This window comes from Prunus dulcis, chromosome 7 (assembly GCF_902201215.1).
Source record: "Prunus dulcis chromosome 7, ALMONDv2, whole genome shotgun sequence".
In the NCBI taxonomy this organism is placed as follows: domain Eukaryota; kingdom Viridiplantae; phylum Streptophyta; class Magnoliopsida; order Rosales; family Rosaceae; genus Prunus; species Prunus dulcis.
The window spans coordinates 10713812-10740079 of NC_047656.1; the positions used below are offsets into that span (position 1 = coordinate 10713812).

Genomic DNA, 26268 nt, shown 5'->3' on the forward strand with positions numbered 1-26268 from the left:
ATAATCTGCTACAAACAACCAGAAATCAAAATGCAAATACAGTACTGAATATCAAAACACGTTTGACTTCATGATCAGTTATAACATTCCCATAAACCCTAGCAAAAAGCACTCTGAAAGTGAATTATGGAACCAGAAACTGCATTGCAGTTTCTGGTTAAAAATCTGCTACAAACAACCAGAAATTTTGAATCCAACGATTTTGAATGGTTAATCCCTATAAACGAAGCAAAACCTAAAAGAAGAGTAGTTTTGAATCCAACGATTCATCCATTTTTCCAAAAAACTGCATTGCATAAAGAACAACATGCAAAAATGTGTAATCCCTAAAATCGAAGACAAATCTGTGTTAGAGGGTCATTTTCTTACTGTTTTTTTCCCAAGAGAGTGAAAATCGCTTCGATAGTCGTCAGGGGTTGTCGTTGTTGGTGGTGGTTTCTGCTCGTCGTCGTTGCTGCTCGTCGTCGTTGCTACTCGTCGTTGCTGCTGCTCGTCGTCGTTGCTGCTCGTCGTTGCTGCTCGTCGTTGCTGCTCGTCGTTGCTCGTCGTCGTCGTTGGTGGTGGTCAGTGAGGAACTATCGGCTGAAGCACTCTGAAGTTGAAGATGAAAGGTCGCGCGAAAGGGTTTTTGGAACTGATTCAATTTGAGTAGGGTCGTTTTTTGTTCTGTTTTGAGTCTTGTTATGTCGTTTTGACTCTATATTTGACAATAAATCACAATGGCACATGTTGTAATTGTAGTGCTCTTCAATGTTATTTTAGTAAAAGTAGGTGTTACTTTATTGTCTTTGGTTTTATATTAATTAAGTAAAATTGTATATCTATCTTTCAAATTAGTAAAGTATTTTATGTGTGAAAACTAAAGCTCCCTAAAATAATCGAGATATTTTATTTTTACCAAATACCTTCAACTGTTTAACTTTAAAGTGAAGCAGGTTTTTGGCAAAAAAAAAAAAGCAATCTCAAACGGAGCCTAAGCCCTAAGACTCTACGGGCAGAGTTGTTGAAGCTGAAAAATAACATAAGGGCAGTTTTTTTATTTTCTAGTTGAATTTTTTTAAGGATAACTATTGAAATAAAATAGAAACAAGGGCAGGTTTGGTAATACCAAATAACCACAATGTAGGAAATGTTTACCAATTTTTCTCCTTTCCCATCTCTCTTCCCTCTCTCTCTTTAATCTATTTTGGTAATTAAACAAAATGCTACCAACCAGAGTAAGAAAATAGCCGGCAAGAACCCCATCAGAGTATTCCCTAATTATATATGAGTGAGGTGTAAGGTTCAAAGAATCTATCTTGTTACATGTACTTCCAAAATAATTTTTAACTCATACATGCATAGATCAATACTGCTTGTTTGAGCAACCAAAATTGTCAATAGACCGAATTAACGTTAAATGGGATACATACATCCAAATTACCAAGCTCAGAAAAGCAACAAAAATAACACCCTAAAAAACAAAATTAAAGCAGACAAAAGTTGCACAAATAACTCTATATCTTACATCGCTGGATTAAGCATGATCTACAAAAGAACAAACCTAATATGCTACTGAATCCACAACTTCTTTCCACCAACAAACAAAAGGCACAACTTTTTTTATTTATTTTCCAAAGAGCTTATAGCTTAAGTGGTTAAGAGTAGTTATCTCTGTACCTAAAGTCTTGTGTTCGTATCCCCCCTCCCCTAATATCACGTGTATAAAAATAATAAAAAATTTAAAATTTAAAAATAAAATAAAAACATTGCCAAAGGGACCACAATTTGGTCTAGTAACCACAATTTGAGAGTGTGTGAGTTTGAAGTTATAAAAATCCACACAACAAGATTTTTGCCGAGTTTTTTTGTCGCATTGTTCTCTTAACTATACTCGGAGTTACATGTCACTCAACTCCAAAAATAGTTACAAAGGTCAATCAATTAAGTGTTGTGTTGCTTTTATTTGGAGAAGGAATAAAGAAAGAGAACTAAAATCTAGAAGAATCTATGATTGTAGTAGTAATCTACAGAGAAGAACAAACCTAATATGTATACGTATATAAAGTACGGCGGAAGTAGAGGTCGACATCCCACCATGTTGGATGCCAATTTTGAGCTTACTCACTTTCATAAAAAATAATGAGCCTCTTTAATTCTTTTTTTCTTCTTTGGTTATGTTGGTATTCCCACCATGTACCCCATCCTAATTATAACTAAGGGCATCATGGCTTTAAGTGGGATGCCAATTTTGGCATCAAGCTTGATGCCTTCAAATTAATGTAGTGAAAGGATGTGACTACTCGTTTTAAACAATTTTATCATTCAATTCTTATCATTACATGTCACGTGCTATATCGATTGGAAATGCTCTTTCTAAACTCTCTCTCTCACCACTTAGTTAAAGAATAAGCCTTCTTTAGCTAATGCGGTGGTGCATCGCATTGCTCGTTAAGGTTAATTAACACATCTTCTTTGTTTAGGGATCCTCTTCCAATCATTTACGATGTTTTAGTTGAAGATTTTTTGTAGTTTCGTTGTTTTAATGTTATCGCTCATTTTCAAAAAGAAAAAATTTTCTTTACTTTATTGAAGTAAAAAAACAAATATATATATATATATATATATTATGATTCTAGTCAAAATTACATCCAAGCGGGGCTTTAGACCCCCCCTGTACCAAAAAAAATAATTTACATCCAAGCTAATTAGGAATCCATTAACTTTAAACGGTAAAAAAATAAAGTAAAACCTATTCCTAAAAATGTCCTAAATTCAATTTACCTCTCCCTCTCCCTCTCTTCATTTCTGTACTGAGCTTCATGTATTTAACCCCTAAACCTTGTAGGTATCCTCATTCTCCTCCATTGTTAACTGGTCCTCCCCATTCGTCAACATTCCTCAAGCATGCTAATCGATGAGAGTGACTACTATTGCATCCATGTCCGGAAAACAACCGAAGAACCCACCCTCAACAACTTGTCCGAGAACCAGAACCAAGGAGTTCCAATCAAGTTCGAGCTCTACAGCTCGACCGACAACGCTTGGACGATGGCAGAAGATGATAATTTTGAACACCCTGTACGAATTATCCAAGAACCACTCGACCTCATCACTGAAACAACCATTAGGGTTCCTTGTGCCAGCTCTGCCGAGCTATTATCCAATACGGGTAGGCACACAGCAGTCCCCATGGTCACTGAGGTTCTCAACACTCTAAACATCCCAGAACATGAGCACCGATCTGTTGTTGACAAACTATTTAGTGCGTTTGTTGAGTCTCAAGACCTCACCATTGAGCCTGATAATATTTTTGTTGTGGGCATAGAGCACGTCATTTTCCGGATGCACTTTGTCAATGATTATCAAATGGTTTATGGTCTTGGCTTCCCGTTCATTCCCGCGACGGCGTCGTCCATTGAGGGCCTGGAGGAAGTGAGCGTTGATGGCTTGGATGGTACTTGTGTTATTTGTATGGAGAACTTTGGTGAGGATGATTTTGGTGGACATGCTCGTCGCTTGCCTTGTTCTCATCTTTACCATGAAGATTGCATTGTTGAGTGGCTGGAGACCAGTCACTTGTGTCCCGTGTGCCGATACCCGATGCCTCATAATAATGGAGATTAACATGATTTTTTTCTGCTATATGAATTAGAAGTTTAAGTATAATCCACATATGTTGTGTCAATTGAGTACTGTTTGTTTGCTTCTGCAATTGAATGGTTTATTTGCTTCAATTAAGACTATAACAGTTGGCTGTTTCTTTCTTGTGATTATTGATTCTGCTCAATAGGCTCAGGTAGTGAAATGTAATGTGTTGCAATAAATTTTTTTTTTTAAAATAATTTGTTGCAACTTTTTTTTTTTTTCGAGAATCTTTCCTATTGAGAGGGGCGATAATATACTAAACTCACACACACTACACTGATGTTATGACTCAAATCCAGAACCACCTAGAGGAGCAATTGCTCCAAACCACTACACTATAATGGGTCCTTTGCAATTTGTTGCAATATTGATTCAACAAAACCTTGAGCTTAGAGCATCTCCAAGGGAAGAGGCAAATGAAATAGGCAAAATTGTACTATAACAACCTATGTGGCATGTTGCCTACCCATTTGTCTCATGAAAAAAATTGGTCACTCCAAGGGACTAGGCAATGCAAGTTTGCAAACCATTATTATATTATTTATTTTTATCTTTTACATTTACTATTATATTTTATAAAAAGTAGGTGAGAAAATGAATATGATATTTTATTATAAAAAGTAAGTGGGGTTCAATATACATTTTCACTTTGAAGTAGGCAATATTGCCTTATCGGGGAGAGTATGTATATTTTACCTACCCATTTGCCTTTTCCCTTGGAGCATGAAAATGCTGATGTGGCAAGGCAAATAAGGTTTGCCTACTAATTTGCTTCTTCCCTTAGGCCCCGTTTGGTTCACAGAATGAATTTGAGGGGAAATCATTTTTCATGTCATTTCCTAAGGGATGGGAAATGGAAGATTCATTTCCACGTTTGGTAATGTTGAGAAAGTAATCGGGAGATAGCACTTTATTTCCTTTCCCATGTTTGTGTTGAGTAGGAATGGAAAACAAAGTTTGTATAAATTTTCAATTATACCCATATTAAATTAAATAAAAAAAGAATGCATTTAATGATATATTGTAATTCTAAATTGTTAATGGGGACAAAATAGTCATGAAAAATGTGTATTTAAGGTTGGTTCATTTCTCCAAACTTTCAAGTTGGGAGGATGACTTCACTTTCCCCCCTACTTTCTCATGGGCTAGGCAACGATTTCTCATGCCTGGACTTACCAAACATGGGAAAGTAATTGATTTCCCATTCTCAAGTCTCATTTCCCATGAACCAAACGGGACCTTAGAGATGCTCTTATAAGGTATACGAGATTGCTCAAGCACAGGACCCCACTAGCCGCCTGTAGTTTAATATAATAAATGAGTGACCTAATATAAAATCATTCTCCTTATTTTCGTGATGAGAAGTTTAAAATCATTCTTTGTTTAATATCTATGATACAGGCATCTTCAAAGTTACATATATACGAAGAATGATTTTAAATGAGAAGTTTACATAAAAAGTGAACTGATATTTTATTGACATATCAAACTCATTCTGTAATTTTCAATTCCCTTTTGTAAAATCTTTATGTCATCTTTTATTTATCACAGAGAGGTAAATACTACTACACCAATAATTAGTCACGGTATCTAGTCCTACGGTGTTGTGGATAAGTCATGTGAGGCTACATCTTCTTTTTTTTTTTTTAATGTTAAGTGTCAAAAAAAATAAAATTAATGAATGTCCATATTTAATAATTCATACCCCATTCCAAAACGGAAAAGGAAAAAATGATAAGAAATTTCTTAATAAGCCACTTTTTTTCCTAGTACTACTCAATTTAGAATTTAATGTCGTCTCAAGAACTGTTTCTGGTCCCTCGACACCTATTTTTGAGTATCGATGCATGTACAACGATGTTCATGGCTGACATTTTATCTAGGCTTAATTTCTCACAGAATGTGCACGGAAATTTTACTCGGAAAATATTTGACGTGGTTGAATCTACACACTCCACCATGGGGGTTGGCACCATTGTTGTGACACTAAAATATCTTGTCATTGTGGATCTCGATGATTCCAGGTTAGTGATGATGATCATGCTAGGGGGGCTATGCATCAGTCCATGGAGACATATAAGGGCAAGTTCATTCCGGCAACTGCCTCGGCCATAAAGGGTTTGGAGAAAGTTAGAGTGAAGGGTTTGGGTTTGGGAGCTGATAAGGTGTGTGTTATTTGTATGGAGGGCTTTGAGGTTGGTTTGGGAGCTGATAAGGTGTGAGAGTTCTAAGAAAAATAAAACAACAATATACGTTGTTGATGCTCTTTTTCGGAGAGGGTCAATTTAGAGAGATGTGGTGAGTCTTCAACAGGGGAGAAGGTGAGGATCTTCTGTAAGAGAAGAACCTGTAGAAGACAAAGTGGGAGAAGCAGTCGTTAAGCTTCGGACACCGGTGTGGCGCCGGCCGAAGGCTCTCCGATGCCTAAGTCAGCTATAAGTCGTAACTTTGGCAGAGTAACAGTAAATATGAGAAAGTAGTTACTTTTTTACTTGGGTACTGTTCTCTATTTATAAGGAAGTGAAAATGGGAGCATTGCACAAAGTTTCGATGTGAGACTTTGTGCAAGTTGCTGTGGTGGTGACACGTGTCTTGGAGATTATGTTCGACAGTAGAGAGCTTCGGCAGTCGAGAGCTTCGGCAGATGTCTGGCACCTAGGAAGAGTGTCTTCCTTCGGCAGGGGAGAATGCGTGTTTGCCTCGGTACTAGTCGTTTTGAGGCTGGATATGCTATTTGATTATGGTGTAAACATACACTGCCACTATCACCACTTCTACAACCACCAAATTTTCATGACCATCATCACCACCAACCTCACCAACATCGCCATCGTCACCGTACCAATTTCCACCACCCCACATATAGCCTTCCCTTGCCCCTACCTTACCATTAATAGCCCCATCACTAGCATCATACATAATGACATGATCACTACCACAAGAAGATAAACATTAATTTTCGTGTTTAAATTCGTCAAACAAGTAAATTTACAAATTCTAGAACATTAATTTCTAATTATATTATTCTATTAAAACATAATCAACAATTCTCATATTGAGTTTGCTAGTATTAATTGTCAACGTGCGTGTGAACAACTATGATGATTATTAGTCATACACGTGTGGTTATCTTATCTTGTGATGAGAAATAGATATATTTATGTAGAGTCTTGTGTTATTGAGGGGTTCCTTATTTGAGAGGTACACTTTGTGAGGCTCACTCCGCATTATATTTCAATGATCCAAATTATTATCTTTCAAGTCTTTATTAAGTAATCATCTTTAATTAATAATATTATACAAATGTAAACCATTAAGGTACATATATTGTGATGAAATAGATAGACAAACATGGTTTATTAACTATACACACCTAATCAAATGGTTATACATTTTTCAATTTTGGTGATTTGTTATAAAGATGATCTGTGAAGTAAGACTTTAAAATTAGACTGTCATACTGTTGGAATACAATGCATATAACGGATTCTATAGGAGTGTGTCTCAAATAAACTTATTTAAGTAATACTGCAATCGAAGCTCCCTCTATTTATGTATATTCCGCTTTTAGTTTCATGCAAAATATCGAGTATCAATAATTAAAGAGCAACACAATGTGCACGTGAACAATTCTATAAATAGCTTATTAGTGTGAAATTCGCACCAATCAACAATTCTCAGTTACATATACGTAATTGTCTCATAAATAAATAGAAAATAGGCTACACTCAGGAATGAAATATCTTCTAATTACTTTTTGCCAAATTTCTAATAATTTTACCTCAACTTAGAAAATTCATCCAAGGAGTCAGTCCATAAACAAATTGAAACTCTAGCCATTTTCGAATTTACAAAAAACAGAGCGCATGGAAGTTGGAAACTTGAAACCAAACACAAACACAAAATAAAACACTCCCAAAAAAGTATTTATATATAAAAAAATAAAAACAAGAGAAACCAAAGCCAAAACCAAAGTCGTAGAAAGACTCGTATGGTATAAAAGAAAAGAGGCAGAGCCACCTCTTTTCTCTTCTCTCTGTGTGTCTCTCTTAATTCAGGAAATGGAGTTGGAGCCAACAAAGATTACTTCCACTTCCTCTGTAAAACCCTAATTGTCGATCCCCCCGCCCCCTTCTCTATTTTTCTCTTCTTTTTCTCTCAATAGCCCCCACGTTCTCTCTCTACAATCTTCGATCCCTCTCCGCTAATCGATCCACTTCAATCACTTCTCAAAAGCGGAGGAAGAAGAAGACCCTTTATTCATTTCTTTGCCCTCTCTGAAAGCCCGAAATTTCCCAATCCAAAGCTCTCGATCTGCGGCGCTCGATTTTGGGGGTTGAATTTATTTATTTATTTAGGGTTTTGGGCTTCTCGGGTCCGTAAAGGCTGGCGGGTATTCGGGTCAAGTAAATGGCGGATCCGCCTGGTATCCGCCTGCGTCGCACGTGTGGTTTCTTCGAACAAAGGCTTGCAGTTGTGTGTGTATTTTCTCGATTGGGTAGGATAGGGTTACGTTCTTTCTGTGAAGAGACTGAAGATTTTTGCTGCCTAGAGTGAGAAGCGAAAAAAAAGCATGCTGAGCGTGCTACGCGTGCACCTCCCTTCGGATATTCCCATTGTAGGCTGTGAGCTCACGCCATACGTACTCTTGCGCCGGCCTGACAAGACTGTCACAACAGACGATGTGCCCGAGTCGGCCCCTCTTGATGGCCACTTCTTGAGGTACAAGTGGTAAGTGTCAATTTCCCCAATCAATTTTAAGTTTTGTTAGTTTTTTTTTTTTTTTTTTTGCTGCTGTGAATTTGGTTTTTCGGGTGCTTCTATTCCTGAGATTTTCTGGGTTTTGAGCTTTGTTTGTGGCCTCTGGATGGTTTGAGGTTGTTGTTGTTACTCAGGTTTAGGCAAAAATTTTAGCTTCAAGTACATCTACAGGGAAAAAGCTTCTGGGTATATAGCTTTGATGCATATTTGTAGTTTTACTTATTTTTATGCTCTCTGTCTTTTCATGGATTTTCATATGATTTCACAACATCTTTTTAAGTAGGGGGTTTTTTTTTTAACAAAAGAAAAAGGTTTCTAGAGATATCTATGTCAATGTTGTGTATTTGTCTTTTTACATTCATGAGTGTTTAATTTATATTCTTGAATTTGAATACTCTAGATATACAGCATTAATTTCTTGAATTGTGCAATTCAATGAATTGCAATAATTGAAAGATCTTAATAATATCATTTACTTTAGAATAAAAGTCAAATGATTTGTCACGGATTCAGTGGCCATATGACACATTGCAACCGAGCCAAATTGCGTGATGAGTTAGGCTTTGCAAGTCTAGAATAGTTTGTTATAATAAGAAATAGTAGCAGAGCGATGAATGCTGAAACAGCTGTAACATTGCGAAACGTCAAAGTGTCGATACCTGTTTGGAAATCCAGGTTGCATTACTACCATTTTTTGCTACTACACATTTGTTCAGGAGTGCATACTCCTCCAATGGTATGTATTAAAAATATGTTTCGAGAATTTATTGTGTGGCTGAGTGGTTGGGGCTCATAGCTCCACTGATAGACACTTACCGTGCAGCTACCGATATAATTATTGTGCGGCCGTGTTGTGATGAAAACCTACTGTTTGGTGGGGCTTACCCCCGATTGCACCTACGACCAGAATTCATCTCTCTCCCCCTTCCTTTGATCCAAAAAAAAAAAAGAAAAAAGAAAAGAGAAAACCTGATGAAGGAGTTTTGGCATACTTTTTATTATCTTGCCATATTCTTTTGTGGGTTTCTTCAATAATAACCAGTTTTTGTAGGCCCATTAGATAACTAACTTAAATAAAAATTAAATTAAAAAGTAACCTGTTTTGGACTATGTCAAGTCCGGGCCATATTTGAGATTGATTTCAGATGTGGGCTGATGAGATTGGGGGTCGAGATCTTGATCCACATCTTGACTTGCGTGTTGACCTCATTGTGGTAATTTCAAGTCCAAAACAGGTTAGTTTTCTAAGTTTATTGAAAAGGGGGTAGTTTCAATAGGCCTGCGTAAATGGGTTATTTTACAAAGGAGCCCTTGTTTTGTTGTCCGTCTGATGTGTATTTAACCTCAATTCTTATCCATGGACTATACAATTTTACGGTACAAACTAGTTAGAGGGTATCTTTTAAACCTTTTTTAGATATGCAGTTTGCAATAAGTCATGTCAGGAGCCAGACTAACAATTTTCGGTCATTGAGGGGAAGAAGAAAATGTACCTATTCCTTTAAGCTTTGTGCTATGCAATTAATGAGGAGATTCCCCCATTAATGGCAAAATATTGGGTATTTAATTTGCACAGGATATTGAACGCTGTGATAATAGCTGATCGAATCAGCACAGTTCAGTGGTTTATTGGGCTTAAATTTTAAGGCACTTTCATTTTTTATGCAATTAACGAGGTGAGGTTTCCGTCAACAAATGAAAAATTATTCGGTGTAATTTGCACCTGATACTGTACGTAATGATAAGATCTTGCAGTTGTGCCCTTACTTATAGTTTCTGGTTTAATGATGGTTTCTGTGATTTACAGTGGCCCATTCTCAATCTTGATTGCAGGTATCGTATACAAAGTGATAAAAAAGTTGCAGTCTGCAGTATACATCCATCCGAGCAAGCCACATTGCAGTGTTTAGGTTGTGTCAAGGCCAAAATACCTGTTACCAAAAGTTACCATTGTTCTCCCAAGTGCTTCTCAGATGCATGGCAGCATCACCGTGTTTTGCATGACCGTGCTGCTAGTGCTGTAAATGAAAATGGAAATGAGGAAGAAGAGGTGTTTGGGCGCTTCAATAGCTCTGGATCTGGAGTACTCAACACTAGTCTATCTGGATCAGTGTCAAGCACGAGTTTGACAAATGGTTCAGCACCTTTATATCCTGCGGCTGTTACCCAAAGGAGTGGTGGTGAAACATGGTTTGAAGTGGGACGCTCTAAAACGTATACGCCTACAGCTGATGATATTGGGCATGTTCTTAAGTTTGAATGTGTTGTGGTCGATGCTGAATCAAAAGTACCTGTGGGACATGTCAATACCATATTAACTTCCCGTGTCATTCCAGCACCCTCTCCAAGTCCACGACGTCTGGTTCCTGTCAATGGAGTTGATGTGATGGGGCATTTGGATTCAGATGGCCGTATTTCATCTTCTGGAACTTTTACTGTGCTTTCGTACAACATTTTGTCTGATGTGTATGCCACCAGTGAATCATACAGTTACTGCCCTTCGTGGGCACTTTCTTGGCCTTACCGCAAACAAAATTTGTTGCGGGAAATTGTTGGCTATCGTGCAGATATTGTTTGTCTTCAGGAGGTATTATAAATCTTACTTTTGTTGTCTAGCCAAATCGGAATGCAGAAATGTCTTATAGATATTTGGATGTATTGAGTTATGCATTATGCATGTAAAAACTGATTAATGGCTCTCTCAGGTTCAAAGCGATCATTTCGAGGAATTTTTTGCCCCCGAGCTGGACAAACATGGTTATCAAGCACTATACAAGAGAAAAACAAATGAGGTGGTCTGTTACTATCCCTTATATTTATTACAGCTGCAATAAACTTCTTATTCATTATGGGGTCATAGATTTAAAATTTCTTGCCATTAATTTGCATTCTTTGGCGTCAGGTTTTCACTGGGGGCGCACAGGCAATTGATGGTTGTGCAACATTTTTCCGTAGAGACAGATTTTCACATGTCAAAAAATACGAGGTTTGGAGAAAAAGAGAGGGAGAGAGAGAGTAGTATACATACATTTTAGTTTTATTTGGTTCTTCTTAGTATGGAGTTTGTGTTAATGCAGGTTGAATTCAACAAGGCTGCTCAGTCTTTGACTGATGCCATGATTCCAAGTAATCAGAAGAAAAGTGCTTTAAATCGATTAGTCAAGGTAGGTTTGTTCTTTATGAATTTTATAAGTTGGACCTGATCTTTTTGAAATGATCTTGGTCTATGATGTTCATGTCTGGATCTCAATATCTGTAGGATAATGTTGCGCTCATAGTGGTTCTGGAAGCAAAGTTTAGCAATCAGGGAGCTGATAATCCTGGGAAACGGCAACTTCTTTGCGTGGTATGAGATGCATGTTGTATTGTTATTACTCCTAGATGCTTTTTGTTTTCTTTTCAACTGCCTTGACGCCAATGCACGGGCATCCTTCGTGGTGTTTTTGTAATCATGTTTTTCTCGTGGTATGGAGTACAGGCAAATACACATGTAAATGTCCACCAAGATCTAAAGGATGTCAAACTCTGGCAGGTAACTCATATTTCTTAGTTCTTCCATGTGCAGTGCATTTGTTTAAATATTTTCAAGATGACATTGGATTTTGCATTTTTCATGTTTCTTATCAGGTTCATACTCTCTTAAAAGGATTGGAGAAGATAGCTGCCAGTGCAGATATACCGATGCTGGTGTGTGGGGATTTTAGTTCAATTCCTGGAAGGTCTGTTGATTATTTCTGATGATTTTATTTTGAATTGAAAATTTATTACCGGTATGTTGCTTGCTTAAGGTACTGCTGAACTTTGTTGCAGCGCTCCTCATACACTTCTTGCTATGGGAAAGGTAGATCCATCACATCCAGATTTACAAGTAGACCCTCTTAATATACTGCGCCCTCTCAGCAAGCTGATACATCAGCTTCCACTGGTAATACATGCTTTGTAATGTACTGGCTTGTTTATCAATTGTTATTACAGTTTTTTTTCCTTTTTAATTGGGAGGGGAAGATATACATGGTTTTGGGTTCTATGGCTTGTGCTGATTGTGGCTGAATCCTTATTGGAACTCACAGGTAAGTGCATATTCATCGTTCGCAAGATTGGGAGTTGGTCTAGGTATGGAGCAGCAGAGAAGGAGAATGGACCCCACCACGAATGAGCCATTATTTACAAATTGCACTAGGGATTTTATTGGCACCCTGGATTACATATTTTACACCGGTAAGTTTACAGATTACAAATTTGTTTGAGTTGTTCATATTTATACCTCTTTTGATAGATCAATTCTTCATAAAGCTATTTAATGTATTGGTTGCAGCGGACTCTTTAACGGTGGAGTCCTTGTTGGAGCTCTTGGACGAGGAAAGCTTAAGGAAAGACACAGCGCTTCCTTCCCCAGAGTGGTCATCAGATCACATTGCACTTCTAGCTGAGTTTCGCTGCAAGCCTAGAATTAGACGTTGACACATTGTACTTCTAGCTGGTATGCTCTCAAATCTTTTTTTGTTTCCATCTGATTCTAGATGAATATTTTATGGAATATGTACATTTGGTCTTGGTTGAAAAGTTTGTTTGAAGGGCTTCATGGTTTTTATCATTTACTAATCATTTTTCACAGATATAACGAATTACAAAGTTTGAGCTATCTATTTGTTTATTACTTGTTGACCCTTTTCAACTCCAGTCCATGGAAGTCAATTTAGGGAAATTGTTGGCATGAGGGGGAAAGATCAGATGCACTAGTGAAATGCATCCAATTTAAATTAATTTACAATAAAGAATTTCTAGAGACTTTAGTTGGGTGTGTTCTGGATTGTTTTCCCTCCTTGAAAGGTTCAGAGCGTGGTGCTTAGAATACTGTAGTTAGATTGATGATTGTATCGCCAATTATGCCGGGGTGACATCTGCTTAGTTGGTTCTGGCTAATATTAACTCATGCTTACTTAGAGGAGTCTCTCAGTGTGAAATATCCTACATTATTGTTAAGAGACTTGTGTTTTTTTATGCAAAATTAAATGTACAATTTTTTCCGCTTATGTGGTTCTTGTGTTGATGGCAACCTCAATGCGTGTAGGAGAGAGGTCTGGAGACATCCAAGAAAAAGGCTGAGAGAGAAGCTGCTGGATGAAGTTAAGTTATTGTAAGAATGGTAGATCGTGCCCCTAGTTCTTTCCAGGTATCTCCTTGTGGGATCCTTGCAATGATCTGCTTTGTATTATGCCACCTTTGTCTTATAGAAAAGTTATTATGATGCCCTGCTCAATTGCCGATCTCGTTTTTGCCAATAGAATTTCTTAGATGCTCACCGGCTGATCATATCATCTTAGTCTTAATCCTGTACTCTAATCCCTGAAAGGCAAGTGGTTAGTGGCCTGCAATTGTTTGCTCCCTTTCTTTTTTATACCTTGAGTTCTTGAAGCTCTTGTTCACAGCGCCCTTTCCCCTTTTTCTTCCATTTTAATTTTTGGTAAGGGAACAAAGGATAAGGAATAAGATTTTGATTTTTTTTTTTTCCGAAGGGTTCCCCTTTTCTCTAAAACAGCTCATCTTGTTTGAAGTAGGAACTGCATTGGTTTTCTATTTCAGTGTAAATTATATAATAGTAGCCATATGTGAGGTTGCATTAGTCTTTCTGTGGTTTTTTCTATTCGTAAGTGAATGTTGAGAGTAAAAGAATTTCCATTATTGAGCGAGCAAAAGGAGGGAATTATTTTTGAACTCAGGCAGTCAATGAACGCTGGTGGCACCAATCAGAAATTTAAGGAAAAAAAAAAGGTATTGTACAGTTTCATTCTAAATCTTGTTGAACGTGAGCGTACAGTCGACCATGAACGTGAGGGTAATCAATTTGGGCCATTGTTTAACAATTCAATTGAAGCAGGATGCACATGGGGTTGATGGGTTACGTTACAATCGTGGGTTTGGAAAGTGAATTGGAACGCGTCTTCCAAAATGCTTTGTCAACAAAGAGTTCTGCTACCGGTCTTGTCAACGAAAAAAGTTTAAGTAGTTAAGAGCATTTACTCTTGCATGTGAGGTACTCGGTTTGATTTCCCCATCCCTCAATATCACTTGTATTTAACCATGGTCATCGAAATTTAAAAGATTATAGCCATCCACATCTGGAAGATTATAGAGATCATCCAATTTGTTCAAATAATCCTCAACTATTTATCAGCCCTAATTTTGCAGTCCTTACCAATAAACCAGAAACCTGCCAACTTGAAGTTACCAATCTTTCAGCATCCTACAAATGCATTATTATGCAGCGCTATGCGAGCCTTGCAAGAATTAAACTAAAACAAATTTGGGAGATTCACTATTATATCAAATATGAGACCAAATTATAAAAATATCCTATATAATGGACTTTAAAAATACACCCAAAGCTCATTTACAACATAACAAAGTGGCTTTTAACTTCTTATAAATTACAAAATTGCAATTGATTTCTTAAAACAAGCCCAACTCCAAAAGCTCGTAAAAAACCCAAAACACTCAATAGGACATCATAGTAATTTAATAATCAAAATTAAATTAAATAGAGCCAGCCGTTATTTTTTGGGTTTGTTTATAGAAATTAAATGATGTAAGGTTTATTTATATTTTTTGTACTAAGAATGGATATATGACTAAATATCTCAACAAATTCTCTCTTTTATAAACCCTTTTCTCAAAGGTTTCTAGAGCTTTTCCGAGTCTGTCATCTGCCTCCTCCACAAGAAAAACTTGCATGTTTCGAGGATAATCATGCGTGGTGTAACATGATTGGTTGCAAGTTGTTACTTGTTTGTTTTCTTAAGCTTGGCTTTGTTTTAGGCAAACAAGTACAAAGAATCCGTCCAGGCCTTGGAATCAGAGTCAATCTCATTCCTGCAATAAGCCTCCCTTCTGTCTGCGGATGTATCTGAATGACGTTGCATCACTGCAACCGTGGCCATGGCATTCTATTATTTGCCATATCAGGTACAAATTTTGTGCATCAGGCTTGAATATATAAAACCCTAATAAACATAATAGAAAATAAAGGATGGAGAGGCATCAAAAGATAAAAAGAATGGAGATGGGTTAGTGAAAATCTACTTTATCTTTCTTCTGTTGGTAATTTTACAGGCTCAAATAGGACCTTGGGGAGAACGATTCTTTGGCAATAGTTGCAGGTTCATCGCTAACAAGATGGTGTAGCTATTAATATATTTCTTGGTCAGAATGACACTAGAAATTCTAGCCACAAAAATAGCACAATGACAGTTTATTTTGTTTGTCACGCAGAGTAGCAATTTTAACATCAAGCAAAGTGTGATAAATAAACATTGCACTTGCGCCATACTTGTATACTGTAAGCTCAATCAGTGTGATGCAGACCCCAAACATTTGGAAATTAAGATGGACTGAAGATCAGAGTATAGTCAAGCCGCCACATCCACTGCATGTCCACACCAAAACTTCTAATGTCCATGATTGAATATCCACGAATCCAAGAATAATCCTGAAAAACATATATATGGTAATCATGCACGAGACCAGAGAGACGAAGATATCTAAAAGCTTATAACGTGATAAACAGAAGTGGAGTACCACAGCAACAGAAACCATAATATTTTGCATTACAAATATTAAGAACAAGATACAAAAATATTACGCGTTATGAGGCCAATAAAGATTTGTTTTTTTTGGATCAAGGGGAGGAGGTATTTGAACTTGAGACCTCTTCCAACATTAGGAAGAGAAATACCACTAGACCAAAAGCTCGTTGGTAAGGCTAATCAAGATTGAATAGAAGAACTTGACATGCCACAAAAGTAAAGTACTTCAATGGATAGATTGTGATTTCTTATCTACTCAAGTCGTGGTTCGTGATGATATACCTTAATGGAAGGAAACTGAACCATTTCATCCCCAAGTTTCCAAATGACATGCATTAGCTGTGTACTTTGAAGCACTGCAACTTCGGAAATAATTGAAGCAGTTCATCACGGCTCCGTTTCTACAAGAGAACAACTATACAATTAGAGAAACTGTTCCAAGTTTTAGTAGCTAAAAGTTTTACTAAATACTAACTAGATCATTACCTTAATTCCAATACAGCCATTCACGTCAAGAGTTGTAATTGTGTTTGAGCAGGTCCTTGAAAGGTACTCCAGGCATTTATCGGTCACCCCAACTATGCCAAATAAGCTGCATTTTGTCATTCACAAGTCAGTAAGATCGCTGAATATGCCTGCAGGTTATCATTCAACAGCACGGGAACCATGTAGGTTCACTCAAAAGAAGTATCAAACGAAGTGTTCACTTTTTCAGTTTATGTTGCATATATAGTTTTAAAAAAATTGATACCAGGGATTTGAACATAAATCAAGACATTTCCGTAATGTACTTTGTTTAATTTTTTCTATTGACTTATACGGCACACTGCACAAGCAAGGGCTAGTAAAAAAGTTAAGGAACTAAAGCTCCAATCAATTGCACAAAATCAATGTTGCAGCTCAATCCAGTGTAGCATGAACATGCTTCTTGGTCTCTACATGTTTTTTTACTAAATAAAGAAGAAGAAAAAAAGCAACAATAGTGACGACTCTTGCAGACCAGCAACTTAAGGGCATTTTTATAGTCAAAGACATTCAAATATAATAACTGTATAAGTGACCAGAGTTTGATATTTCTCAAGTGAAGAATGCACAGGCCAGTATCAAGCATTAAGTTCCTTCAAAATTTCGTTCCAAGATTTACCTGAGAAATTCAAGAGATGTGCAACCCTGAGCAACAGCTATGACCCCCACATCAGTGATACGTACACACCTATCAGAAGGTAGAGATAGTTTTAAGATTGTAATTAATGTATCTATTTTGCTTCATAAACATGTTAGGAATTCAGAAGCTTCAGTTACCATGTCAAATTGAGAGACAGGAGGCTCTTGCATCTAGCTATACAAGACAGCCCTTCATCTGATAGATTCTGAAATGAGATTTACCATAAGTACTTATCAAGTTATCATCAGTTTGGTAAATGGCTTCTAAAGAGTTACATCAGCATAGCAAAATCTAGTAAATGCTACCTGGCCACCACACAGATCCAAGAATTTAAGATGGGAAAGAAGTGATATTCTCTTGTAAGCTTCATCAGTGAAGCTGAGCAAAGGAAATGCAGCCAATCAGAACACAGCAAGAAGAACACAGTTCAGATTTATACAGAGACTCCATCAAGTACCTCGATAGGGCATACAAATTAAGACTATGGAGACATGGGCAACCGTGCAATATCTGCTGCAATCCAGAATCTGTTAACTTAACACACCTGAGAATAAGAAAATATTATAATCTGTAAGCACCAGAAGGAGGTAATATTTTTTGCACAGGACAATCATCTCACCACTTGACCTTTGTGTAAAAGGGAAAGTGTATTCAGAGGAGGAACTGAGAATATCATGTCAATGATCAATTTTTAGACAGGTCATAACCCAGAAGCCACACAATTGGAAAAAAACTACGTTGTGACATGAAAGCAGATGAAACATTCACAGAATGATCTTTGCTCAAGGTGATGTAACAAAGAGCAATATTTCTCACCTGGTCAGGTTCAACAACTCTAATTCTGGATAATTCTGAGCCACTAATTGCAAGCTTTTGTCTGAAAGATTCTGCGATTTCCACATCAAAATACTCCATTCAAAGAAAATCCTTCATGGAATAAATAATACTATGCATGTATGTTTCGTAATGTATAGTTCGCAACAAGCAAAGCAATGAAGTAGGATGGGACCCAGTGACAGATACCTTACAGCCACTGAAATTCAGATCAACTATATGTTTGCAGTTCTTCACTAGGTGTGCTATACCTATATCTGTAACCCTGAAACTCAAATGACATTCCAAAATTCATTGAAAATGAACAAAGCGTCAACTAGCAATATGATTTGAAATACAAATCAACCTTACACACCTCACATTCCAATAGATAGAAAAGACCTTCATATTAGGGCAAGCACTGGTTATAGCTTCAATTCCCTTATCAGAGATCTTCTGGCAGCCATTAAGATTCAAAACCTCCAGGTTTTGAAGAGAATCTAGACACTGTAGAAATGCATAATTTTCTTTTAAACAATCAAAAGTTGTTCAAAAGCATCTATTTACAAAAAGTATTGTATACTTCACCAAGTACTCATAGAGCTTTTATATGAACTATGGTTAACTAAGTCACCTAGATTCTATAGTGCAGAAGAAAAAAAGTCAAATTATAATAACACAGAAGATCTACCATGCAGTTATAGAGGTTAGGAAAATCTAGGTCTGATAGAGAAATTAGTCTTCTTTCTATTCACAATCTCATGCTACAAAAACATGCCTTGTGCTGTAAAATCTTCAGCTCCACAAACCACAAATAATTTAAAAGATAAGGACAGAAGCTTAGTTGATTCTATAATTGGAAATTTGAAACCATGAATCCTAACCCAAACATAGAGCTAACCTCAACCAAGGGAGGTCCTAACCGTGTCTCACTTCTCATACCTTATAAATATCAACCAACATATTAGGTAACAATATTTTATGGCTTTTTATAAGAATTTCATGCTATGCTTTCTATGTAACAAGGAATACCAATATCAGTGCCAGTAGCCTACATTACAGCCTTATTAAAATCCATTATACCGCATTTATGCTGGAAAATCAACAACATCCCAAATGCACCTTGTCAGGCATTTGTATTACTATTAGTTAAAAGTATAGACACGGTTTAATATGGAATGAAAAACGAACATTACAATATTTACCTTCCTTCTAATGTTCACAAGCATTATTATTAATATTTAATACAGCTGAATTTTCTCACACATCAGAAAATCAATATTGTTATAGTTCTTTGAAATATAAAATTTGACACAAGATCATACTAGAATCTCTTGTTACCTTGTTCTTTATGAGTTCAAGATGCTTGTCTTCAATGTCTTGTGCAAATTCAAGGTTTATCTGCTTCACATGCCGATATCTCGGCTGGAAACATTTCACCATGAAAACATATCAGTATAACAATGTGTCTATAATCATCCACTAAGAGCATTTCAAATACTAATCCAAGCAAACTCTACATCCCAATCATTTCAATATAACCATTACCACATCATCCAAGAATGAACTTTTTTAACTCCTTTATATACCAGTCAAACCCTCATCCGTTTTTATCTTTCAAAACTTGATTTAGGTACAAAAATACCCACTGTTTTGCCATACATTCAAATTGAAGATCACCCACAGATCATTATTTTAGTTCTTTTAGATAAGGATTACTCATACATCATTAAATTCCAGGTATCAAACAAATATAGCATCTTTAACAGTAAATTGTGGTATATCTAACCAATGATAGAGCAGCTATAAGGCGATTCCCAGCATTATTCATCTCACGAAGATCGAGAAGCTGAAAGACGAACCAAAACCCATGTCACATAAAAACCATACAACTCAAATACCCATCTGAATCTTCAAATTGAAAGAAGAAGAAGAAGAAAAAGTTCATATTGAGAAAAAATAAAATAGTACCAGCCAAAGTGAAGGGTAGGAGACGAGAGTTCCATTGAGCCATGGGCTAACTAGCAAGAGAGAGATAAGGTCTCTCTGAGACAGTCTTGTGCTCACTATCTTCAGAACCTTAGGAATGGTTTCTCTGCTCCAAGTCCCCTCCTCAGCTGCTTCTACGTCTTCCCCTTCCATTTTTATTCAGAGAGTGAGTTTGGTTCCTGAGTTCGTTGCTTTTTCGCCAAAAACTATTTATATCTACGAAATTAATTATGGGTATCGGGCTATGATCCGGGCCGGGTTTCCACCGAAAATGAGCCCAATCCGATTATATAGTTCTCTACAGGCTAGCCTCTTGGTTTATGATTTTGATAATATGTTTATTAAAATTAATATATATTTTTAAGAGTACTGTTATTTCCACCCCACCGTCCTATTTTTCTACTCACTTTATCTTTAAAACTTTAAAGACAAATTTAGCCCTTTGTAAAATGACTTCTAATGACTTGGAGGAAAAATATTTAATATTTAATACTAAATATAAAGATAAAATTTATTAACATAAATGTAATATTCATATATATATATATATATAAAGTAAAACGCAGAGAATAGTAAAACATTCAAATACTAGAAAATGCTCTTGATTAATACAAACATTAAGAAATGAAATTATTAATTAAATGATAATAATATGGTAAATGTAATATATAGATGGTTTAGATCACTGAAATAAAATGCTTGGTGGGTTCTATAAGGGTGTCCCTTAAATAAGCTTATTTGAGGGAACTGAAGCTCTCTATATATAAAATTATTTGAGAAATCCCTCAATATAAGGAGATTTTGGGTGAGGAATTTTGGTTTATAAAAAATTAATTTTAAAAATAAAACTAAAATGGTTTTACGTCAATGACTATTACTCTGTCTCTACTTTGTTGGTAGATGTCATGAGTTCAAATCTCACAAATCACAGTTACTAAAAACATCACAAACCAAAATTATTTTATAGCAAATTTTTGTAACATTTAGCTAGAAAAGGGAACCCTTTGATATGATTTTATAAAAAGCAAAGCGCCCATTTGATAACCATTTTAATTTTAGTTTTTAGTGTTTAACTTTTATTTTTTGTGCTAGAGTATAAAGGAAAATGAGAGTGAAGAAGAGATTGAGAGAGAGGATGAGAGGGGAGGATGGGATGGAGAAGTAACAAAAGTAAAAACAATTTCAAATAGATTTCGGTTTTTAGTTTTTGTTTACACTTTTGTTACTCCTCCCTCCCATCCTCCCCTCTCATCTCTTCTCTCTCAATCTCATCTCCACTCTCATTCTCCTCCTTTTTTTCTTTATACTCTAGCGCAAAAAAATAAAAAATAAAAACTTAAATTAAAATAGTTATCAACCGGCCCCAAAGCTTTGATTTCCATAACAAGGGGCCCTAGATGAAGCAAAAAGAGAAAATCACATTGCATGGCCAGCTTATTATTACCTTCCTGTTGCTGGCCTGGGATACCAGAAGTACGTACTCTCACTACAACTATTTCTCATTTTCAGAGCCTCAACTAGCTAGCTAGCTAAGCTAGTCACCTATTTAAAAGGGTACTGGATTTTCCATATCCATGAAGGAAAATAACAAGCGAAGCGACCCAAAGGCAAACATCCCCCTTTAGCTAACTGTCCTTTTTCTTGTTTTTATACGTAACAGATAGCTAGCTAGATAGCATTATGCCGACATTAACGTTCTTTCATTTGAGCTGACTTGCTTGCATATATGTTTTTAATTAGAGGTTTGGTCGATCGTGGTTTCGTTAATAATACACTTAATTAACAAAACCAGGAAAACTGCATGCTTCTCTGCTGTGTGGAGAGAAAAAACGACACACAGAGTGACAGAGTTGTTGATATTAAGTAGTTTTACTACAGGAGTATTGACTTTTCGTTGTTAATTGCTAAGCAAATTGCTATCTCTATATATTTCTAAGCTCTAACGGCTCTTAGAATAGAGGTGTTTAATTCGATAAAAAAATTATAGATAAAATATTCATATCGGTAACAATTCGAAAATATTTATGGTAATTGTAAGTCTACAAGCATTTTTTACGATGTTTATAGCATAAATAGTTAAGTGCTTTTTGAGTTATAGAATTAGAGCTTGTTTAGGAGAAATTTTGGGATGATCAAAATTACTTGTGGGGAAAAACATCTTCTACGTGCTTCTCATTTGAATTACTTATCTAAAATCACTCTCAAACAAACTCTTACTTTTTTGTGTTTTCTAAAGAAGAAACGAACCGACCAAGGAGTTTACTTTAGTCGCGAGGTCCCTCCTCCTTTCCCCCCTTGGTCACCTTCGAATCCTAGGATAAGTGCCTCCCCCCCCCCCCCGTCCCCCCAATGCAATGTATCTATCGCTAATTCTAAATAAATAATAAATAATAATAAAAAAGAAACGAACCCACCTACGAGCAAAAGTGCTTGCTAAAAAACACTCAAAAAGGGCCATTACCCTGCTTTTCCCAATTTTGCAGGTCCCCTGCATGGAGGTCCCCATGCCCCTATCTGGGTCTCTCGCATGCAAATTCAACTTGGGTTGGTATATATCACATCACATCAGAAATATATACAGGCTTAACTGAGAGATGATGTAGCTATCGGACGGACAATAATACAGCTCGTACCGCCAGATGTACGTACAAGATTAGGTTGACAGGAACAGTAGAGTAAAATTTATATCCCAAGTTTTTGTATATATAAGTTGAACGCACAGGGCAGATTAAGAATTCAGGTGAAGGAAACTGCGCCAAGGAGCATGGAGATTACATGAGAGAGGCAACAACATTTTTGTGGCATACATGGGGAAGTCCAGGCAAACATATTTTCCTAAGTCTTTTCTGTTTTTTATATTTTTACTTTTATTGTTTTTTTCATACGCTTAAGTTTGCTGGGAAACTTAGGCCTATGAATGTGTAATTGTCTACGTGTATGTATTATTAATTTTCGTCTCAATGTTGAAAGATGTCCAAAGTTCGAATTCCTCCGAATCCTCTATAATAACTAGCTATATAACCTAAGTTGCCCATGAGTATATCATTCGAGCCTTCCTCCCCCTTCTTGGCTCAAACTTAACGGTTATATGGAGGACTGGTGGTGCTAATTGCACCCACCATAAAATAAGTGGAGGAAAGTTTCACTTTAATTGCTAATTGCACCCACCATAATAAGATCATGTGAATGTTTGAGGACTTGCACTTTCAGAAATCGAATCTGATCATACAATTTAATCATCAAGACAGAGGTAATTTAGTGCACGGACGTCTACAGAATAGGAAGCAATTGTTTTAAAACATCCTCTTTTTGCTTTTCTTCTTGTATGTATTCAATTTTTGAAGCAGAGAAAGAAATAAGAGAATTGAGTGCAAATGGATAACGGAGAGTGTGAAAATTTTCTTCCTTATTTTAAGTTCATCGAGGCCAAAATTGTGATGAAAACAAAAAAACAAAAACAAAAGCAAAAAAGCCATCATTCAATGACGGATTCATGAATTTTTCGAAGGTCAACATGTAAAAGGTTAAAAAATATCCATACAAAATATACCCTTACCCATATAAAAATGAAACGATAATGTTATAATTCATAATTAGTAAAAAAAAAAACCACATTACAAATTACAATTGTCCACGACGAGTTTTCTTATCATGAAAACATCGCATTATAGTTTCATTATCAATACAAGCAAAACACATATATTTCTCAATATAAACAAGTAAGCTATCACTCAACCATTAATCTCCCAATTGATTGCGAATTAGACCTTTCACAATATTCATAGTGAAAAATGCTCTCTTTGTTGAAGCAATTGCAATCGGTAAAGTTAAGGCTAATGTCACAAACAAATACACATAATTAAATATTCTATGCATCCATTTCTCCACCATTTTTCTTGCAAGAATACTAACCACTTGCAATTGAGAAAAATCGTCACTCGTACGCATATGATGAATATAAACCCCTTAGGTTGACAAGGACCCTTTTGTAGATTGAACTTCATTTCAAATGTTAAGGATCATACACAATCCAACGCTTGAGGTTGAAGTCCAGAGTCTACAGGAAGATTAATTAAGACTTCTTGTTGTTGGCGTGACTTGTGAATATTGACTTACTTTCCTTACACACTAAGAATTCCTATTATAATTGTAATTGATTTACTTTAATTCCTGATTTCCTACTGTAAATGGATTTAGGAATTTATTATTTACTTGCCCATTTAGGTTTTGTTGTATTATAAATATGACCTCCTACAAGGAGAAGAATACACAGAAAATTCTCACAAACAAATATTCTCTCATAGTTTTCATATTTTAGCATGGTATCAGAGCGGCGATCTTGGGATTGCTGACTCTAGTTTCTAAACCCTAGCCGCCACCATGGGGGAGGATGACTCTTCTAATCCTCATGGCGGTAGCACCACTGCTTCCTCCTCTCCTTCTCAACCAACCATAGCCGAGTTGAGTGCCCAGGTGGCTCAACTAATGCAGATGCAGACTCAGACCTCGAAATTGATCCTAAATCAGGATCCTACCAAGACGACCCCGACCTCGACTCAGACGACAACCCCGACCTCGAATCAGACGACAACCTTGAACCCGAATCAGACAACGATTCCGACGACAATTACCTATGAAGCTTCCGCTGCACAGATTGGCATAAAGTTGGATGGCACCAACTATGCCCTATGGTCCCAAGTTGTAGAGTTGTATATCTCCGGCAAAGACAAATTGGGATATATTAATGGCGATCTTCCACAACCTCCTTCGACCGCTCCAACGTTTCCTCGCTAGCGTACCGAGAACTCTATTGTGAAGGGATGGCTCATCAATTCTCTGGAGCAGAGCTTGATTGGCAATTTCATTCGATTTTCGACGGCAAAAGAGTGTGGGATGCAATTGCCACAACTTACTATGATGGCACTGACACCTCTCAGGTTTATGATCTGAAACGACGAGTCTCTCGTATGCGACAAGCTGGTGGCTCCATTGAAACCTATTACAATACTCTCCAAAGCTTATGGAGAGAAATTGATTTTCGTCGTCCAAATATGATGGAGTATGAAAGTGATATCAAGCTCTATAATGATATTCTGCAGGAAGATCGAGTTTACATATTTTTGGATGGCCTTGATGATCGTCTTGATAAGGACCGAAGTGATGTTCTTCACATGACTCCATTCCCTACTGTTGACCAAGCTTATGCCTATGTTCGCCGTGAAGATGTTCGACAAGCAGTGATGATGGGTTCATCCGATCGAGCCACTGGTGCTGGCTTAGCGGCCAAGAGTGCGCCTCGATCAGGTCCCCCTACTCGTGCCGGACAGCCCCATAATTCCTCTACTGCGGCCCACCTTCAGATCCAGTCATATGCTACTGCTGCTGGTGCGCCACTTCCTAAAACCATCCCACCTTCCCGTCCCAAGGCTCCGACTGATGGAAGTGGTTGCACGCACTGTGGCAACCTCAAACATACCCGTGACACCTGTTTTAAGCTAAATGGTTATCCTGATTGGTGGGAGGACCTCCGCGCTCGCAAGCTCAAAGAAACTGCTAGTAATTCCGGCCGTGTTGCTCTTGTCTCTACCGAACCCCCATTAGCCTTGTTCCCGCAGGTAGATCCTCCTGATAGTCCCGCGCTTCCGGATGTCTCAGGTAACTGTGGTTATGCATTTCATACTTCTGATCTACGAGATACTACTGGTTGGATAATTGATTCTGGCGCCACTGATCATATGACCTTTGATCCGAATGATTTTTTGCACACCACTACACCCCGCCGCACAAGTATTGCCAATGCAAATGGAGTTACCTATCCTGTGACAGGGGCCGGCACTGTTGCCCTTTCACCTTCTCTGTCCCTTTCTAATACTCTACTCGTTCCATCTTTGTCCAATAAATTAATGTCTGTAAGTCAGGCCACTGAACAACTAAATTGTTGTGCACTAATTTATCCCAATTTTTGTTTACTACAGGATATTCTCACCAAGGAGATCATTGGGCGTGGTACTAAAAGAGGGGGGCTGTACTATGTGGATGACTTCAGTATGGGACGTGCCAATAGTGTAAAGCATCCATCTGATGACAAGCACCAACAAATTTGGCTCTGGCACCGACGTTTGGGGCATCCATCTTTTGGTTATATGAGACACTTATTGCCCGAATTGTTTTCTGTATTTAAGGATTCAGATTTTAAATGTGACACTTGCATTCTAGCCAAGAGTCATAGAGCATCCTATCCTTTAAGTATGAATAAAAGTACTATTCCTTTTGCTTTAATTCATTCTGATGTTTGGGGACCCTCACCTATTTCTACTCATTCCGGTATTC

General features: G+C 37.0%; 2 protein-coding genes across 6 annotated transcripts in view; one reads left to right on the forward strand and one right to left on the reverse strand.

Annotated features, from left to right (window-relative positions):
- LOC117633873 (carbon catabolite repressor protein 4 homolog 1) overlaps window positions 1-13897 on the forward strand; it is a 34092-nt gene extending 20195 nt beyond the window's left edge. The window contains exons 2-13 of one of the 3 annotated variants that reach the window (XM_034367697.1): window positions 8165-8358; window positions 10222-10975; window positions 11094-11183; window positions 11291-11374; window positions 11466-11552; window positions 11648-11734; window positions 11867-11920; window positions 12016-12107; window positions 12199-12313; window positions 12459-12606; window positions 12704-12868; window positions 13460-13897. In XM_034367697.1, the coding sequence (XP_034223588.1) occupies window positions 8201-8358; window positions 10222-10975; window positions 11094-11183; window positions 11291-11374; window positions 11466-11552; window positions 11648-11734; window positions 11867-11920; window positions 12016-12107; window positions 12199-12313; window positions 12459-12606; window positions 12704-12849 (1815 nt within the window). In that variant the 5' untranslated portion in view covers window positions 8165-8200 and the 3' untranslated portion in view covers window positions 12850-12868; window positions 13460-13897. Of the gene's footprint in view, window positions 1-7585; window positions 8359-10221; window positions 10976-11093; window positions 11184-11290; window positions 11375-11465; window positions 11553-11647; window positions 11735-11866; window positions 11921-12015; window positions 12108-12198; window positions 12314-12458; window positions 12607-12703; window positions 12869-13459 lie in introns of those variants that run through there. The other 2 variants (XM_034367696.1, XM_034367698.1) reach the window with 2 other exon arrangements.
- Window positions 13898-15449: 1552 nt separating this feature from the next.
- Window positions 15450-20134, reverse strand: LOC117635857 (F-box protein At3g58530). 3 transcript variants are annotated; one of them, XR_004586961.1, is made up of 13 exons: window positions 19921-20133; window positions 19739-19798; window positions 19291-19374; window positions 18326-18456; window positions 18160-18235; window positions 17953-18023; window positions 17594-17680; window positions 17442-17514; window positions 17274-17341; window positions 17116-17184; window positions 16458-16563; window positions 16254-16372; window positions 15450-15874 (listed from the first exon to the last, which is right to left on the reverse strand). XR_004586961.1 is itself a non-coding variant. In XM_034370230.1 (13 exons), exons 1-12 carry the CDS (start codon window positions 20089-20091, stop codon window positions 16307-16309), a joined length of 1062 nt encoding a protein of 353 aa, XP_034226121.1. In that variant the 5' UTR covers window positions 20092-20134; the 3' UTR covers window positions 15450-15874; window positions 16275-16306. The 3 variants fall into 3 exon arrangements, 1 of the variants encoding a protein (XP_034226121.1); XM_034370230.1 differs by having other exon boundaries at window positions 16275-16372; window positions 19921-20134; XR_004586962.1 differs by lacking the exon at window positions 19291-19374 and having other exon boundaries at window positions 19921-20134.
- Window positions 20135-26268: the final 6134 nt, after the last annotated feature.

Coding starts and splice junctions, on each gene's coding strand:
- LOC117635857 (XM_034370230.1), bottom strand. CDS start 20,091: ATGGAAGGGGAAGACGTAGAAGCAGCTGAGGAGGGGACTTGGAGCAGA. Junction 19,799..19,920: donor CCTACCCTTCACTTTGGCTG/GTACTATTTTAT, acceptor TTCGTCTTTCAG/CTTCTCGATCTTCGTGAGAT. Junction 16,373..16,457: donor ATGGCTGTATTGGAATTAAG/GTAATGATCTAG, acceptor GTTCTCTTGTAG/AAACGGAGCCGTGATGAACT.